The sequence below is a fragment of the Rhincodon typus genome, chromosome 17 (assembly GCF_021869965.1).
Source record: "Rhincodon typus isolate 14 chromosome 17, sRhiTyp1.1, whole genome shotgun sequence".
In the NCBI taxonomy this organism is placed as follows: domain Eukaryota; kingdom Metazoa; phylum Chordata; class Chondrichthyes; order Orectolobiformes; family Rhincodontidae; genus Rhincodon; species Rhincodon typus.
The window spans coordinates 5,767,928-5,784,387 of record NC_063348.1 but is presented as its reverse complement, the minus strand read 5'-3'; the positions used below and the strand labels follow the sequence as shown (position 1 = coordinate 5,784,387).

General features: G+C 42.1%; 1 protein-coding gene across 1 annotated transcript in view; it reads right to left on the bottom strand.

Annotated features, from left to right (window-relative positions):
- Positions 1-16,460, bottom strand: part of th (tyrosine hydroxylase) — a 64,133-nt gene that overhangs the window by 12,882 nt on the left and 34,791 nt on the right. The window contains exons 5-8 of the mRNA XM_020513664.2: positions 11,425-11,492; positions 10,838-10,888; positions 8,278-8,423; positions 1,321-1,456 (exon numbers count right to left, since the gene is read on the bottom strand). Of these exons, the coding sequence (XP_020369253.2) occupies positions 1,321-1,456; positions 8,278-8,423; positions 10,838-10,888; positions 11,425-11,492 (401 nt within the window). The remainder of the gene's footprint in view (positions 1-1,320; positions 1,457-8,277; positions 8,424-10,837; positions 10,889-11,424; positions 11,493-16,460) is intronic.

The following is a 16,460-nucleotide window of genomic DNA, read 5'->3' as shown; positions in this document are numbered from 1 at the left end:
CGTCAGCCTTCCTGCTCCTCTGATGCTGCTTGGCCTGCTGTGTTCATACAGCTCTACACCTTGTTATCCGAGGTATCTGAGACTGCCAGGTGCATATTTCTCCTCCCGGACATGTACCCTGTTTGAGTGGTAACAAAATGGACACCACCAGATGGAAAAGTAAAAGAAGGATATTGCAGCAGAACCTAACCCACAGAAGTCTGTTTACTGCAGTTACTTAATATGTGGATTATTAAGCTTGAATTGCAAAATTGAATTTGCCGTAAAAATTATACACCTTCCCTTGGCTTGTACATTCCAACCAGCGCCAAGTTCCTGAAACAAGAATTTAAACAGCAGCCAACAAGTAGTTGGCACAGGCCACAGGCCTCGAAACGTTAAATCTGTTCTTTTTTTCTCCATTGATGCCACCAACATTGTTGTGTTTCTCAAGCAATTCCAGTTTCTGTTTCAGATTTCCAGCATTCGCAGTTCTTTATTTTGTTAAACTGGTTGTTGCTTCTTGTTGGATAAATGCAAATGACTCTTTTGGCCTACTTTATGTTCCTCATCCCTTTTGAAGAAACGTGATGCTGGATGCAAGATGGGCCCCACAGGAACCAATTGTTTCCTGGCACTTCATTGAGCTGACAGTTGTTGAGGAGGGCATCATTTTGGTTTTAGATCACTGAACACTATTGTCTTAGTTGCCTGTCAAACACCCTTTCCAATGGTTGTTTGCATTGACAAGAATCCAATATCATGTGTTTTCTATTATTATTCAAAGCCAGAGTACCCCAGGTCTGCCATAGAAAATATGTCCGACAAGCCCTATTGGCATCCTCTCCCATTAAATACTCAGTCATTTGTTTGTGAAGGTCACTGGATAGACATTATGACCAGGCTAATTTTTCCACTCCCTCGCCCTTGGATACTAAAGCCATTTGCAACCCTATCTTCTGTGTTTAATTTTTAAATGTGTACGTGTGTGTCTAAAACAAACTCAGCAATTCTGATGCAAGGACCAAAAAGTGAGGTTTTAAGAAATACCAACACCTGACATTTTATGTGTCTTATTTATGCCTTATATGTGAAGAAACAATCACGGCTCATTCAACTTCTGCAAAGAAAAGATGGCACTTAGAAACAGGAACATAAAAAAGTTGGAATCCACAGCAGATAAGTCAGCATTTGTAAAGAAAATGGAGAGGGTTTCCAGCTAAATCACAAAGCGTTGACAGACCTGCTGTGCATTTCCGGCACTTTTGTGTTTCATTACAAATCTTCATCAATTTATTCCTAAATCTTGCCACTCGCGTTTATTTTACAACATGTACTTACGGCTCAGGAGTGTGCATTGGCGAAGAGGCATGTCTTACATATTGTGTACACTGGAAAACTCGGAAAGCGAGACTCGCCAAGAAGTCTCGGGCTGAAAGTAACCCAGCAACAGGCCACAGCTGAAATCCTGAGTGTTCTGGCATATACAAACATGGAACATCTGTTACTTTGAATCACAACGTGTAATAAAATTAGCAGCAGTTTTCTTTTTTTTATTATACAAGCATTAAATTTTTGATTTTATGACTTTATAGATAAACATTGATATAAGGCATATGGAGGCCTAGAAATTCGATGACACATGCCCATTTCACAGGCGCACAGTTGTCCCCTGATATGGCAGGAAAGGAATGAATGCTGATTATGATTTGGGGATAAAAGAAGGCAAGTGGGACCCTCAACTTAAGTAAGTGTTATCAACTTTGTATATGCAAAGTAAGCTTTCTTTTTTACAAAATATTTACCATAAGGTGAAGCTGGGATAAGCATGAGGAACTTTCAATGTAGGCTGCTAACGGCCACTGTTTGGCCTCCACCACATCAATCATGACCATGACCTCCAGCACTGCCTCCCTCCTGATTGCTCCCTTCCAGTTTTCCTGTTGGAAATGCAGGTTCCTATTAAGGCTCACACAGATTAGTTCCAGAGCTGATCGAGACGGTCATTGGGCTTTTGTAAGAAAGAGCTGAGATCTTACATGGGTATTTTACTGGTGGTGGCTAGTCTTTAGAAAGGAAAACAAAGAAAAGGGTCATGGTGGTGATTTGATGGATGGAAAGCCGTTCAGTTGTGTGTGATGACACTTCCGGTTATAAAAAGAGTTGAGTTCTAGAGGCTCTTATTGTGCAGTGGTAGTGGCCCTACCCCTAAACCAGGAGACCTCTGCTCAAGCCCTACCTACCCCAATGATGTGTAATAACATCTCTGAGCAAGTTGATTAGGAAAATATCTCAAATCACTCGATCATGATAGGCTATGATAATCTGACCAGCTGCTATGTAAAACGGTTGAGTTCTAAGGGACTTATTGCACAATGGTAGTGTCCCTTATTCCGGGCCATAAGGCCTGAGTTCAAGTCCTACCTGCTCCAGAGATGTGTCAGAATACATCTGAGCAGGTCGATACAAAACAACCATGTCACAACAGCCCTATCTGCAAGTTATGTCAGTAGGTTCCAGGTGAGATAGGCTAGGTCACACATTGAGCTGGAAGCATGCTGCAGCTTTTTAAGGGAGGGTGAAGCAGAAAGCTGTGTTCTATCTGCTCCTGACCTTACTGAACGGCACAGCAGGCTCAAAGGGCTGAGATGCCTGCTCTGGTTCGTATATTCATGGGTACTTGACAGATACCAGCCACAACTGTACCCATTTGCTGGCAGCAATCTAGAATATTACTGGTGCTGACTGCCCAGAACTGGGAGGGAATTTCTCTCCAACCATTTTCTCCAGGATTTTCTGCTCTCTCCAGGTCTGAAATACTGGCTGGTTCTACGGGGTCAGTGCTACTGCTTCTTGTTTTCCTTCTGGGAAGTTTAAATTTGAGCCATTGTCTTGACCTCATTATAATCTTTCAATGCAGCCCTCACTCTTTTGCAGACTAAATTGTTCACTCAACTAGCACCTGCAATGAGAGATGAAGTAAATTGGGCTTATTCGCTCTAGAGTTTGGGAAAATGAGAAAATTAAACAATGAAAAATTAAAACATGCCCTGAAAGGATTTGACACAATTGAAAACTAACGGGTTTTGTCCTTTGCCCTGAGAAGCTAAAGGAAGGGTCACAGCCTCAAGATAATGGAATAGTTCATTTCAGATCGAGATGAGGAGAAATTCCTTCACCTAGAAGGTTGTGGATCTTTGAAATTCTCTGCCTTGACAGGTTGTGATTCTCCATCGTTGATTATATTCAAGACTGATATTGATAAGTGCTTGATCTCTCTAGGAATCCAGGCACAGCTGGAGTAAGCAGGGAAATGCAATTGGGGTTCAGGATCAGCCATGATCACACTGGATAGCAGAACAGTCTTGAGGGACTGGACAGCTCTCATTTCTTGGGACCTTGTATTTTATCCTTAATCAGGAATGGGAAAACTCTGCAGACTTTTCCCTGCCCAAGTCCAGGGTTGATAATAACAGCCCTAACATTACATTGGCTGAGATCTTTAAAAATGTTGTTTGCTGGCATGTGAAAGCACAACTTCCAGGAACTTCTAAAAGCCTTGCTCGTTTGGTTTCATTTTAATTTGACAGACCTGACAGTACTGTTTTCTAACTTATAGTTTCTGGCTCCAACGCTATGCGGTCGGTGGTAGTGTGGATCTGGACTTATGTCCAAGCATCTATACACAAAAGTCTTGTGTTGCTATCATCAGAGTAACCTGCAGTGAGATGCAGTGAACAGTATAAATCCAATCTGATATTTTTACGTCATATTATATGGAACTTTTTTTTGTTTCTTGCCTGAGACCAATAACTATATAGGCTGGATTTTATGGCCCCAAATTTCTAAGTTGTAGTCAAACCCTAACCCATGTGTACGCATAAAATGAGAGTATTACTGAAGGTAAGTGAGCACCATTTGAGGGAAACAATTAAAGAGTTGTTGAACTTGTTAAAGAGGCAGTTGTCTGCAATGTTTGGTTTCCCACACCAGTTTTCAGTAGTTAATGTGCAAAAAGCAACAGGAGTGCAGAATGGACTAAGTGCTAGGCACAGCTGCAGAAGGATGTTATTGGACACTCTTGACTCACATTTTAGGGGAAGGAAGGGTGTTATAATCATAGAATCCCTACAGTGTGGAGGCAGGCCCTTTGGCCCAACAAGTCCACACTGAATGTCAGAGCACCCACCCAGGCCCATCCCCCCTAATCTACACCTCTCTGAACATTACAGGCAATTTAGCATGGCTAATCCACCTAATGTGCACATCTTTGGACTGTGAGAGGAAACCCACACAGACACAGGGAGAGCGTGCAAACTCCACACAGACAGTCGCCCAAGGCTGGAATTGAACCCAGGTCCCTGGTGCTGTGAGGCAGCAGTGCTAACCACTGTGCCACCGTGCCACTCCATTGACAGGGTTGACAGATAGGATATCCTAGATGGTGAAGAGTCCATCAGAGGAACCAGACTCCCCCTGTTCCCATGGAGAATGTTCACTCAGGAGGAGGAAATGAAGAGAGGAAGACAGGGAGGCCAACTGACCAGGGACAGGTATGCCCTAGAGTTCAGGCAAATTATGGACCTGCTACTGTACTTGGGCCAGGATAGGACAGACACCTACAGCAGCCAGTCTGTGGTAGGATCGGATATGATCTTGTACAAAACGTCTAGATATAGAAACGGAACTTAGGGCACTCCTGTCTTCAATGACTGGATCTCTCCATGGAGCTGATTATCTTTTAATCATTCATTAATGGGATGTGGGCATCGCTGGTTGGGCCAGGTTTATTGCCAATTCCTAGTTGCTCTTGAGAGGTTGGTAGTGAACTGCCATCTTGAATTACTGTACTCCATGTAGTGTAAATGCAACCAAGAGGGAGGGAGGTGCAGGATTTTGACCCAACAACAGTGAAGGAACGGCAATTTATTTCCAAGTCAGGATGGTGAATGGCTTGTGGTGGTGTTCACAAATCTCTGCAGTCCTTGACCTTCTGTGGTCATGGGTTTAGAAGGTGCTTTGGTGAAATTCTTGAGCATGGTGGCTCAGTGGTTAACACTGCTGCCTCACAATGCCAGGGACACGGGGTCAATTCCACCCTCGGGCGACTGTCTGTTTGGAGTTTGCACATTCTCCCCGTGTCTGCATGGGTTTGCTCCGGTTTCCTCCCACAGTCCAAAAACATGCAGGTTAGGTGGGTTGGCTGTGCTAAATTGCCCGTAGTGTTCAGGGATATGTCGATTGGGGGATGGGTCTGGCTGGGATGTTCTGTGGACTGGTTGGGCTGAAGGGCCTGTTTTCCACACTGTAGGGATTCTATGATCTTTTGGTTGGTACACACTGCTGCTACTGAGGGTCATTGGGGAAGGAGTGAATATTTGAGGCCGTCATGCCTGTCAATTAGGCTGCCCTGTCTTGGATGGTGTTAAGCTTCTTGAGCGTTGCTGGAGCTGCATCCATCCAGGTAAGTGCAGTGTATTCTCCCATTATGAATATTTGCTGGAGAGTTGAGTCTAAATTGCATAGATGGACATTCTATGTTTATCGCCCTCACGGCATCAGTGGTCTTAAACTTATACGTTGGAGTTATTCCCAACAGCAGCCAATGATCTTTGTGGCATATCACACACTTCAGTTTACCACTGCATCGAAGTAGTGACATATGTAATGCTTAGGTGAGCAAATGACTTCATTTCACTCTCCACAGATCATTTAAGTCAGGCCAAGAGCCAGAGCTTTGCATGGAATGTTAGATCCCCCACCATATGAAATCGGAGCAGGAGGAGGCCATTCCACCCCTCAATCCTGCTCCACCATTTAATACGATACTGGTTGATCTGTTTTTGTTTGTCAAATCTCCATCTAACCCTTAATAACCCTTGATTCCCCTGTACAAGAAGAATCTATCCACCTCTCTCTGTATAAACAATATTCAGTGACCCCAACTCCAGCACCTTCTAAGGCAAGGATTCCAAAGTTGTGTAACCCTTAAAGAGAAAAACGTTCTCCTCATCTCTATCCAGAAAGGGTGACCCCTAATTTTAATGCATTGCCCCTAGTTCTTGACTGATCCACAAGGAGAAACATCTTATCTACATCCACCCTGAAAGGACCATTCAGGATCTTATGCACTTCAATCAAGTCACACCTCCCTGCTTTAACTGCTAGTGGAAATAAGCCCAGCCTGTCCATCAGAAAACTTGCTCATTCTATTGTGACTCAGAACATCTTAATCCCTCTGCATCTCACAATTCTGCAGATGTCCTCCATTTAAGTAATACTCTGCTTTTTTGTTTAATTGTTCCTTCACTTTTTTCCCACACTATACTCCATGTGGCAGACTCTGGGCCACTCATAAAAACCAAAAGAACTGTGGATGCTGTAAATCAGGAACAAAAACAAAGTTACTGAAAAAGCTCAGCAGGTCTGGCAGCATCTGTGAAGGAAAAAACAGAGTTAACGTTTCGGGTCCGGTGACCCTTCCTCAGAACTGATGGTGGCTGGGAAAACGCCAGTTTATATGCAGAAAAAGGGGGAGGGAGATGGGGTAGGGAGTAAATGATAGGATAGAGCCTAAAGAGAGAGAAGAGTAGTTGGACAGACTTTCTGGGCCACTCATGAAACCAGCAACTTTGTAGTTAACTCTTAGATCATAGAATGTAGAACTGCTACAGTATGGAAGCAGGCCATTTGGCCCATTGAGTCCACACTGACTCTCTGAAGAGCATCCCACCTAGACCCACCCCATCTCCCTAACCCCACATTTCTTCATGGCTAATCCACCTAGCTTGCACATCTCTGGACACTAAAGGCAATTCAGCACAGCCAATCTACCTAACCTGCATGCCTTTGGACTGTGGGAAGAAACCGGAGCACCTGGAGGATACCCACACAAACACGGGGAGAATGTGCAAACGCCACACAGACAGTCAGCCAAAGTTGGAGTTGAACCCAGGTTCTTGGCACTGTGAGGCAGCAGTGCTAACCACTGAGCCACCATGCCACCCCAGTAGTCAGGACCAGATCAGTGAATTTAGTCACTACGCCTTTACTTTCAAGAGCTAAGTCATCGATGTAAATTGTAAAACCTTGAGGCCCCAGCAAAGATCCTTCATGACTCTACTCATCATATTCTGTCAGTCAAACAAAGACCCATTTATGTACACTCTCTACGGAAGTTAACATGTTACCTCACTGCACCGTGGGCTTTTCCGCAATAACTTTTGATGTGACAACTTATAAAAAGTCTTTTAGAAATCCAAGCACCTACAGGCTCCCTTTTATCCACAGCATGAGTTACGACTGCAAACAATCCAATAAACTGGTTAAATATGACTTCCCTTTGACAAAATCGTGCTGAATCTTTCCAATTACCTTGAGGTTTTCTGAACATACAGCTATAATCATTTTAATAATCAATTCTAACACTTGCCCTACAAGAAAAATAGGCTAACTGGCCTACAGTTTCTTGTTGACTGCCTCCCTCCATCCCTTTTATCAAGATGCAATGGACTGCATGAAAGTACACATCAAAGGCTCCGTCAGGACATTCAGCAGTCTTCACATTGGTGGTCAGGACTGACCTCTGGTTCGTCGCTTACCTCTTCTCCCACCTAATGTCTCACAGTTGCTACCTGATTGAGTGTGGAGAGCCCCTGGGCCCCACACTTCCTAATTTGGTTCGTAATTGGCTGTTTGATGTTTGATTTACCATGTTAAGACAGAGAGAGGAGAGATGGTGGCGGTGAGTGCACCCCACAATTCTCATTGCACTCTGCACCCCATTGGATTCTGTAAAATCTAGTGCTATATATCTGCAGGCTTTCTCAGCACAGGAATTGAAATCAGCGTTCTTGCAAAATCATTTATTTCACTCTTTAAAAGAGTGAGGATGAATTGATATCTCTTATGATGTCATATGTCCCCAGGTCTGGATGCCTATAATCAGAGCAGTGAATATCAATTGACAGGTTGCAGCATTCATGAATCATAATCCCAAATTACTTAAGACCACCATTGATACCCAGGTTTTCAATCATCTACACCCTAAACTCCTCAATCTCCTCTTTAGGTCTCTACGTCCTTAAGACTCAACTTCAAACAATACTTCTTAGATCAAGTCTCATCTGTCATAATGTTTGCTTCGCTGGCTTAAGTGTTGCTTTGTAATTTGATAATGCTCCTGCAAACCATCTTAGGATGTTTTACCACTTTTAAAGCTGCTGTACAAATTGTAAGCAAAATGTTGAAAACATTAAATCTCTTTGATCGGATATTAAAGCGTAACTCAAGGCAAACCTTTCAAGAAGCAGGAGACATCTTCAAGTTGAGGGATGTTGTCTTTGTTGTAATTACACTGTTTCTCCAGCAGTCTGAAGGCCTCCAGGTGTTCGGCACAAGCATGTGTTGGATACAAAGTCTTTAGGTTCACAAACACTTCTCTCCTGGGTAGCAACATGCCAAAGAGATGAACAATGCGTGCAATTAGCTCAGCAAGCATTAGAGCATTCCAAGCTTTTTCATTATGCTCCTGGCCTAGCAGATTTACCCTCTGCTGCTGATCTTATCCTCCTGGCTGAAGTACGGATACAATAAAGTTAAGGTTACATGTAGGGGAGATGGTGACCCAGTGGTATTATCACCACACCATTGAACCAAACCAGAAACACTAGGTAATATTCTGGGGACCCTGTCACAGCAGAGGGTGGAATTTGAATTCAATGAAATAATCTGGAATTATGTTGATTGGGGAAAAACCCATTTGGTTCTCTAATGTCTTCCAGGGAAGAAAACTGCCATCCTTACCTGATCTGGCCTCCAGTGATTCCAGACTCACACCAATGTGGTTGACGCTTAACCACCTTCTGGGAAATAAATGTTGGCCTGGTCAGTGATACCTAGATCCCATGAATGGCTATGAATAATATATATAACGTGTGGGCCAATGGAGATAGAAGGTATGTGACACCAGAGTACTGCTCTCCTCTGTGAGATTTATGCTTTTCATTTAAAAAAAAACTCAATGTTCAAGAGTTGCCAACATCAGCTGACAAATGTGGGTCTCCATTACTTTGGAGATCAGTAGCTGTACATTTGATTGTAGCATTCTTGGTTGGAGATTTCAATGCAGTAGAACACAAAGGCTTTTCACTTACATTTGTATGGAGGTCAATTTCGTACTGCACTGGCTGAGACCAGATAACGTAAGCTTGGCCCTTTTTGATCAGGTGATATACTTGACCAGTGACTGATCAGCAGTGTCGCCTAGCTGCAATTTTAAATCTCTGATTGAAAAGTGTTGGAGCACATGTTGAATATAGCCCTGCTGATATACAGAGAAACAAACACAGCAAGATGCCACAAAAAGTGCAGGGAAAGAAATGAACAGATATACTTGAGCGATATTGATTTGAGGGATAAATATTGGTCACATCACTAGGCGAAATCCCAAATCTTCTTCAAGTGCTATTTTTTAACACCTCAATCTGAAAGACCGAACTTCTGATAGTGCAGCAATCCCTCTGTACTGCAACAGAGTGTCTGCCAAGATTATGTATTGATGTCCCTGGACTGGAAATTGAAACCACAACCTTCTAAGTCAACGGCAAGGGGCCACTGACTGACCCAAGGCTGGCACCACAGGTCACAGATAAACACAGCAGTATATTACAGCAGCGAATTACCACAATCTGATGATGTGGAGGTGGCGGTGTTGGACTGGGATGAACAAGGTCAGAAGTCACACGACACCAGGTTATAGTCCAACAGGTCTCTTTGAAGTCACCTGACAAAGGGGTAGCACCCCAAAAGCTTGTGATTTCAAGTAAACCTGTTGGACTATAACCTGGTGTCATGTGACTTCTGACACAAATCTAATGGCTTGAGCAAAGATGCTGCACTCTCTTAAAACCAAAATGGCTCCTTAATTAGCACAAAATTGGGAACTTCAAGCAAGGAGGACCCAAGGAAAGCCTAACCAAAATCTTCAACATGTAATGTCTTGAGATTGAAAGAATAGCCTCTCAGCAGGAATAGAGGGATCTTTGCAACTGGTTGAATACCAGCTGACTTTTATATGTTTAGAAGCTTTTGTTTCATTCATTGGATGAGAGCATCACTAACCAGGCATCATTTATTGCCTAGAGGGCAGTTTAGAGTCAACCACATTGCAGTGAGCCTGGAGTCACATGTAGGCCAGACCAGGTAAGTATGGAAGTTTCCTTCCCTAAAGGACATTAGTGAACCAGATGGGTTTTTCCCCAACAATTGGTGCATGGTCATCATTAGATTCTTAATTTCAAATATTTTACTGAATTCAAATTCCACCATCTGCTATGGCCAGGATTTGAACCCAGGTCCCCCAGACATTATCTGGGTCTCTGGATTAATAGTCCAGCAATAATACCACCAGGCCACTGCATCTCCAATGCAGTGGTTACCTAAAGCGGGAAGTCGCTTCATGCCTCATATTAATATTCCTCAGCTTGATGGACAAAGCACAATTCATGAAAGTAGAGTTTAAGCAATATGGATAATGTTAGAATTATTAACAAGCAATTCCTTCCAAGTCTCATGTATAGACAATATCAGGTTCAAAGGAAGTGAAATTCCTCCTGTAGATCATTTAATCCAGGATATTAATGCAGAACAATCTGCAGGAAGGGGAGCACAGGGGAGCCAGGCTAAATAAAGAGGTGAGATGCGTGATGGATGAGCTTAGTTAGGCCAAACGTTCTTTTATTGACTACAATGTTTCTTATGACTGTTCCATTTTGTATTCAGGCCAATTTCTTTAGTTGCCAGGAAGAATCTTGCTCCAAGGAACTTTAATAAACAAAAAATGAGGAAGTTGACTGACCATGTTGCTATTTCCTCAGGGGTGTATTCCACTCTGGGAATTGGTTCGCCACTGTGGAGACAAGCATCAGTTAACATTCATTAGTTGACATCATTATAGTAAGCAAGGCAATTTGATGAAAGAGACTGAATGAATTCTCACAATATGAGAAGTAGGAGCACAGGCACTCGGGGCTGGATTTTACAGATCACCAATCATAGGTTTGCTGGAGGTGGGGTGGGGGTGGTGCTAAAATGCTCTGGGAATCTTATTTTATTGGCAGGGTGGTAACCTCATTACTGGACCCCTCTCACCAAGCCGTTAGATGGCAGTACCCTTCCTCCGTGTCATTTTCTTCCCCTAGTTCCCCTTTCTGTCTGCCCTGTCCATCCTAATGTCTCACATTCCTTTCCCTTTCACTGAGGCTTCCAACTTATCATGGTGATAGCACCACCTTCATCCTGTGTAGTGTGAAAATATTTCTGGCTCTTGCTCCTTGACTTTGGACTTGCCGTGAGAAAAGTTGTCAGGGTTCGGGCAAAGTCTTTTGTCAGGGGTTTAAGACCCCTATGCTCCATTAAATCCCTTTGAAGTCACCACGTACTTACTGTTTATAATTTATCGCAATTTCTGCAATCTGCCTTCGCCGTTCCCTGTATTGAGCATCGGCATATCCCTGCCATAAAGCATCAAAAGACAAAACGATGAAGTAACAAAATGGCAAAGTTACACTGCACAATCCAGTAAGGTGTAAAAGTTTAGACGTATTCTCTCCCATATCTGGAATATAACATCAGAGTAACATGTTGGTTTAATTGATAGGGCTAATTTCAATGATTTGTGAATAATTCTATTATCATTGTCTTATATGATTGAACAGGATTTTAGAAGATAAACAACTTCACAACTCTTCTCAGAGATACTAAGAACTGCCGATGCTCTAACTTGACGACTCTTCTTGTTTTTGGATGGTATATAGTGTTACATCAGTCTAACTCCAACAGAGATACTCACAAGGCAGGGCAGTAAATTGGAGAATGTGGCTTTTGTCTTGCTCAAATACAGTAAGGCTACAGTTGACCAAACAATGGCAGAACTCTTTTCAAACAGCACAAAAACTGTGGAGATTAAAGTCTCGAAACAAATACCAGCAATTAGCAGACAAATTACGTACGTTTTGTTATGCTTTTAATGCATACAATATTTCAGTGCAGGTGTTACCCATTCATTTTAAATAGACTTACATCTTCATGGGAATTTTGTGAGAATATGATAAGTATACGTGATAATCTCTTAATTACCCACAGTACACTTATACCCACAGGTATAACAACTAGATTGCATAAACACTCCATCTCATCGGAGAAGAAAATGATTAAGCAGCATGACGAAACATTGCTGCTTGAAAACTGGCAATCTGATCTATGGTGTTTATCTCCGTAAATCGCATAGACTAAATCCATCCGACTGCTGACTCCCCATTATTATTAATATTATTTTTATTCAAGCAACCATCAGTATTTTTTATTTCAGAAAATGAGAATTAGCAAAGGTTTACAGTATAAAGAATGACCAGCTCTAACCATTGCCTGTAGAAAGCTTGTTTTCTTTAACCCTTTCGTTAGTTTTCTCATTAACGTAAAGACGAATTTCTAATCATTGCTTTCCACTTTGTCAGAAGTCTTCATAATCTTCAAGATTTTTGTCAAATTACCTCCTAATCTTCTAAACTTTGTAGCAGAATAACTTAACTTTCCGTTCCTTGCTTCATAACCATTACTCTTCATCTCTCCACCTTTTGTTGCTTTTACATCTTTCCTACAATGGGATGGCTAAATTGCACATAAACAGAAATACAGGTTAACTATGATCTTTCAGAAGTTAAACATTTCTGTCTTTGCTTTATAAGAACTCAAGACTAAACCAATTTTTTTTTCCCTTTCCTTTTGCTGTTTTACCTATTTACCCTGCCATCTTTAATGGCTTTTGTACTTGCACACTAAATGTCCTTTCCTTTCAATCTTTTTTATATGTTATTATCTAAGGTCTGGTTTCTTTAGCGATTTTAAAATACATGACCACAGTCTTCTAAGTCAAATTGTATCAGGCAATCTTTCTAACTCCTCCTGCAGCCCTGAAAACATATGCTCCCAAATCGGTGTCGTCAGCAAGTTTCAATGTTGTTCCTTCAGTTCCGAAGGTCAGTTCAGTTGTGCAAATCAAAGGGACCCCACACACAGATGAAGCCTGTGATTCATCATTCATCTCATCACTCCACTCTTTTTACCTGTCATGCATATGGCCATATTCCTTCTTAATTCCACGTTCCGCTCTATTACCTATTAGTCCCTTACGTGGTGGCATATCAAATGCCGTTTAAAATTCCAAATAAATAAACCTCAAGCTTCCAGTTCCTCAATCTTGAAAATGTGCAGTTTTCTGGGATATGCTCCAGGCTCAGTCCCCTCTAAAAATCATCCCCTATGGAGTCTGATTTACATTTTAGGACTTTCTGGGAAACCCAGATGTGACTATAAAATCAGTCCAGTCCAAACCACAGACAAATGCGCGTACTTACAATATACGTGGAGAGGGAGACATTGGCTGCAGCTACAATAAACTTGAGTGCACAGAAACAGATGTAAAGAACACGATGTGCCTCGGTAGAATGTTGAGTCTGGGTAGAGTCCCATAAACTTCCTGAGTTCTGCAGGGTCGAAGCTGACAGTTTATAGGATTTTAGACCCTGTTTTGTAGTTCAGCTAAAACAAATCATAAAAAGTTACGCTGATCTTTTTGGCAGGCTCTTGCTTTCAGGATACACAACAGGGACCAGGCAGTGACCAAAACAAAATAAACTACTGAATGATGGTGGACCACATAATCCTCCATCCTAAAAGGTGAATGGACTAAGTAGCAACTCAATGTCAAAAGATGGTTTATTTTAAATAAACCACCATTTAAACTGAGTGATATTTGTATTGCATTGAACCATGTAGTTGTTTAAAAAAGAGATAAAAATATTCAACATTATACTCTGCTTTCATCAAATTTGCATAGTGTAATGAAATCTTCCCTTGTATCCATTTTGTAATGTCCAAGTCAACAGTCTGTGAATATTGCAAAATTCAGGAAAGAGACAGTTTCAAGGAGTTGCTCCATTTAACTATTTCAAAGCAGTCCATTCAATACCATCTTGCAATATGGGTGGGACTTGTTGCAATGTCTCAGTTGGTCATACGATCAGTTCAAGGGTTAATGAACAGTCAAGTTTAGGGAGTTAGTGGAAGCAATCAGAGGAGAAGGCTGCTAACTTTGGGTTTTTCGTCAGTCCGGTACATAGGAGGAGAAAGGAGAGGTACCATCTTGAAAAGATGCTGCTGTTGCAGGCTTAAAATTATTAAGACTCAGAAGTCCAAAGGAGCAGGAGGTGCAGCTAAGTGTTGGGCTTCAGGCTCAGGAAAAGCTCTGGGAGCTATATTTGTAAATGCCGTTAATAATTCAGGCCAATTGACAGCAAGGATGAAGAAAGTCCACAAGCAGCATTTGCTTTATGTACCTGACCAAGTTTATAGCTTGGAGCAATACAGGAGGCAGTAGCAGCTTGGCAAAGCCAGCTATCTGTGAAAAGCTGAAATTGTGCCTGTGAGTGGCTGCCTCAGAAACCAGGGGAGTGCAGTCCCAGTTGGAAGAGCGAACGACCAGAATGTGAGCCATTGTAGAAACAGTCTGTTTTTGAAGGAGTTCCAAAATCTTTGAAAGAGAAGAAATTGGAATCATTTGTAAAGTTTAATCAGGTTTGATGAACCACAGCGGCACTAACATCGTGGAATTGTGGCAAAACCCATGGCATCTTTCTTGACCCCATTATGGATGTTCAACCATAGTTAATTTATTGTCTATGTTATACCTGAGGTTAGTTCTGGATGCTGGAAATAAGCTGTCTGTATATATTGTGGATTATATCACTGTTCTAAATATAATAATTTTTTTGTTATTTGTTCAAACCCTTAAAAACCTGTTGCTTTATTCTCTTAGTAAGTACCTGACAAATCACACTTTGTCAATTTTAGACAAAGTTTCTGGTTCCTACTTGGATCATAATTTAAAATCGGCGACTAGCCTGGGATCATAATAGGGCAAGAGTTGCTTGGTATCAGATTCAGGTGGCAGATACAATGGCGAGAAAGAAGTGCAAAGTGAGATTCTTCCAGCAGACCAGAGTTGTACATTGGAGGAGATGGTCAATCCCTGCACTCTTGTCATATCTACTGTGACCAACGTAACGTACCTTGGAAGGGCTGATGGATTCATGCTGTGTCCATTGCTTGGAAATATTGGGTTAGATTTCCTGAGCACTGGAAATTGCATGCAGATTGGTACTCCGCCCCTTCTTCTTTATAAGAGGAGGGTGCTCCATATTTCTGAGGAGATTCTTCTCAAGTCTCCTTTAGAAACATCAAGCTGTACTTGCATTCTAACAGTTCTTTATGGAGCCTGTGAATTTGATGCCACGTACATAGGATGCCAGGAGGGTAGGGTGACAGGGGTAATGTGCTGCATCATGTAAGATGCCAAGTGGGAAGAGGGTAGGGTGCCAAGAAGATAGGGTGCTAGGTCGTAAAGGGTCCAGGTGCCCAGATAAGTGATACAGTCATTAGGTAGGTTGGGTGATGGGAGAGACCAGATCCAACAGGGGCTGTGGAAGGTGGGTATCGGCTCAAAAAGGGTATGTGTCCACTGGCAGTTTTAGTGGTGAGGGGGGGTCATTTGTGGAACAGGCGAAGGGGGTATCGGCTTTCAGAAAATGTCAGATCAGAGTCTGGGGATGGTAGGGGAGGAGATTTGTGAGTGTGAGAGTTAAGCATGGGATCAGTTTAATAGTTACTCAGGACTTGCCAGTCTATTTCACAGTCTAACTTTTCCTGAGTAAATATCTTGCTTAATTTCATTGGAACCCTCTGAAATTTCCAATTTAAATGAAAACTTTTGAAGGGTTAAGAATGTAAGGGAATTGTCCAATGGAATCTTCAATTTTTCGGACTATTCCTTCAGGGTCTCCTACAATGGAGACTCCAAAGGCTCCCGAGAGGCATGTTCCATCTACACTTCATCTTCCATATGGCCAGCAGAAACTTAATAGGTTAACAAACTTTGGTTTAAAATGTTGATTTATCAGCCAAATATTCAAAGCATTGCTTTTCACCAAGTTTAATTTGGATAAATGTGAGGTATTGCATTTTGTCAAAGCAAACAAAGACAAGACTTATACAATTAAAAGTAGGGCATTGGGCAGTGCTATAGAACAGAGAGACCTCGGGGTTCAGGTACGTAATTGTTTGAAGTTTGCATCACAAGTAGACAGGATGGTTAAAAAGACATTTAGCATGCTTGCCTTCATTGCTCAGACCTTTGAGTAAAGGAATTGGAACTTTATGTTGAGGTTGTACAGAACATTGGTGAGGCCTCTTCTGGAGTACTGTGTCCAGTTCTGATCTTCCTGTAATGGGAAGGATATTATTAAGCTGGAGAGGGTTCAGAAGAGATTTACCAGGATAACCCAGTGTGGAGCTAGAGGAACACAGCAGGCCAGGCAGCATCAGAGGAGCAGGAAAGCTGACGTTTCGGGTCGGGACCCTTCTTA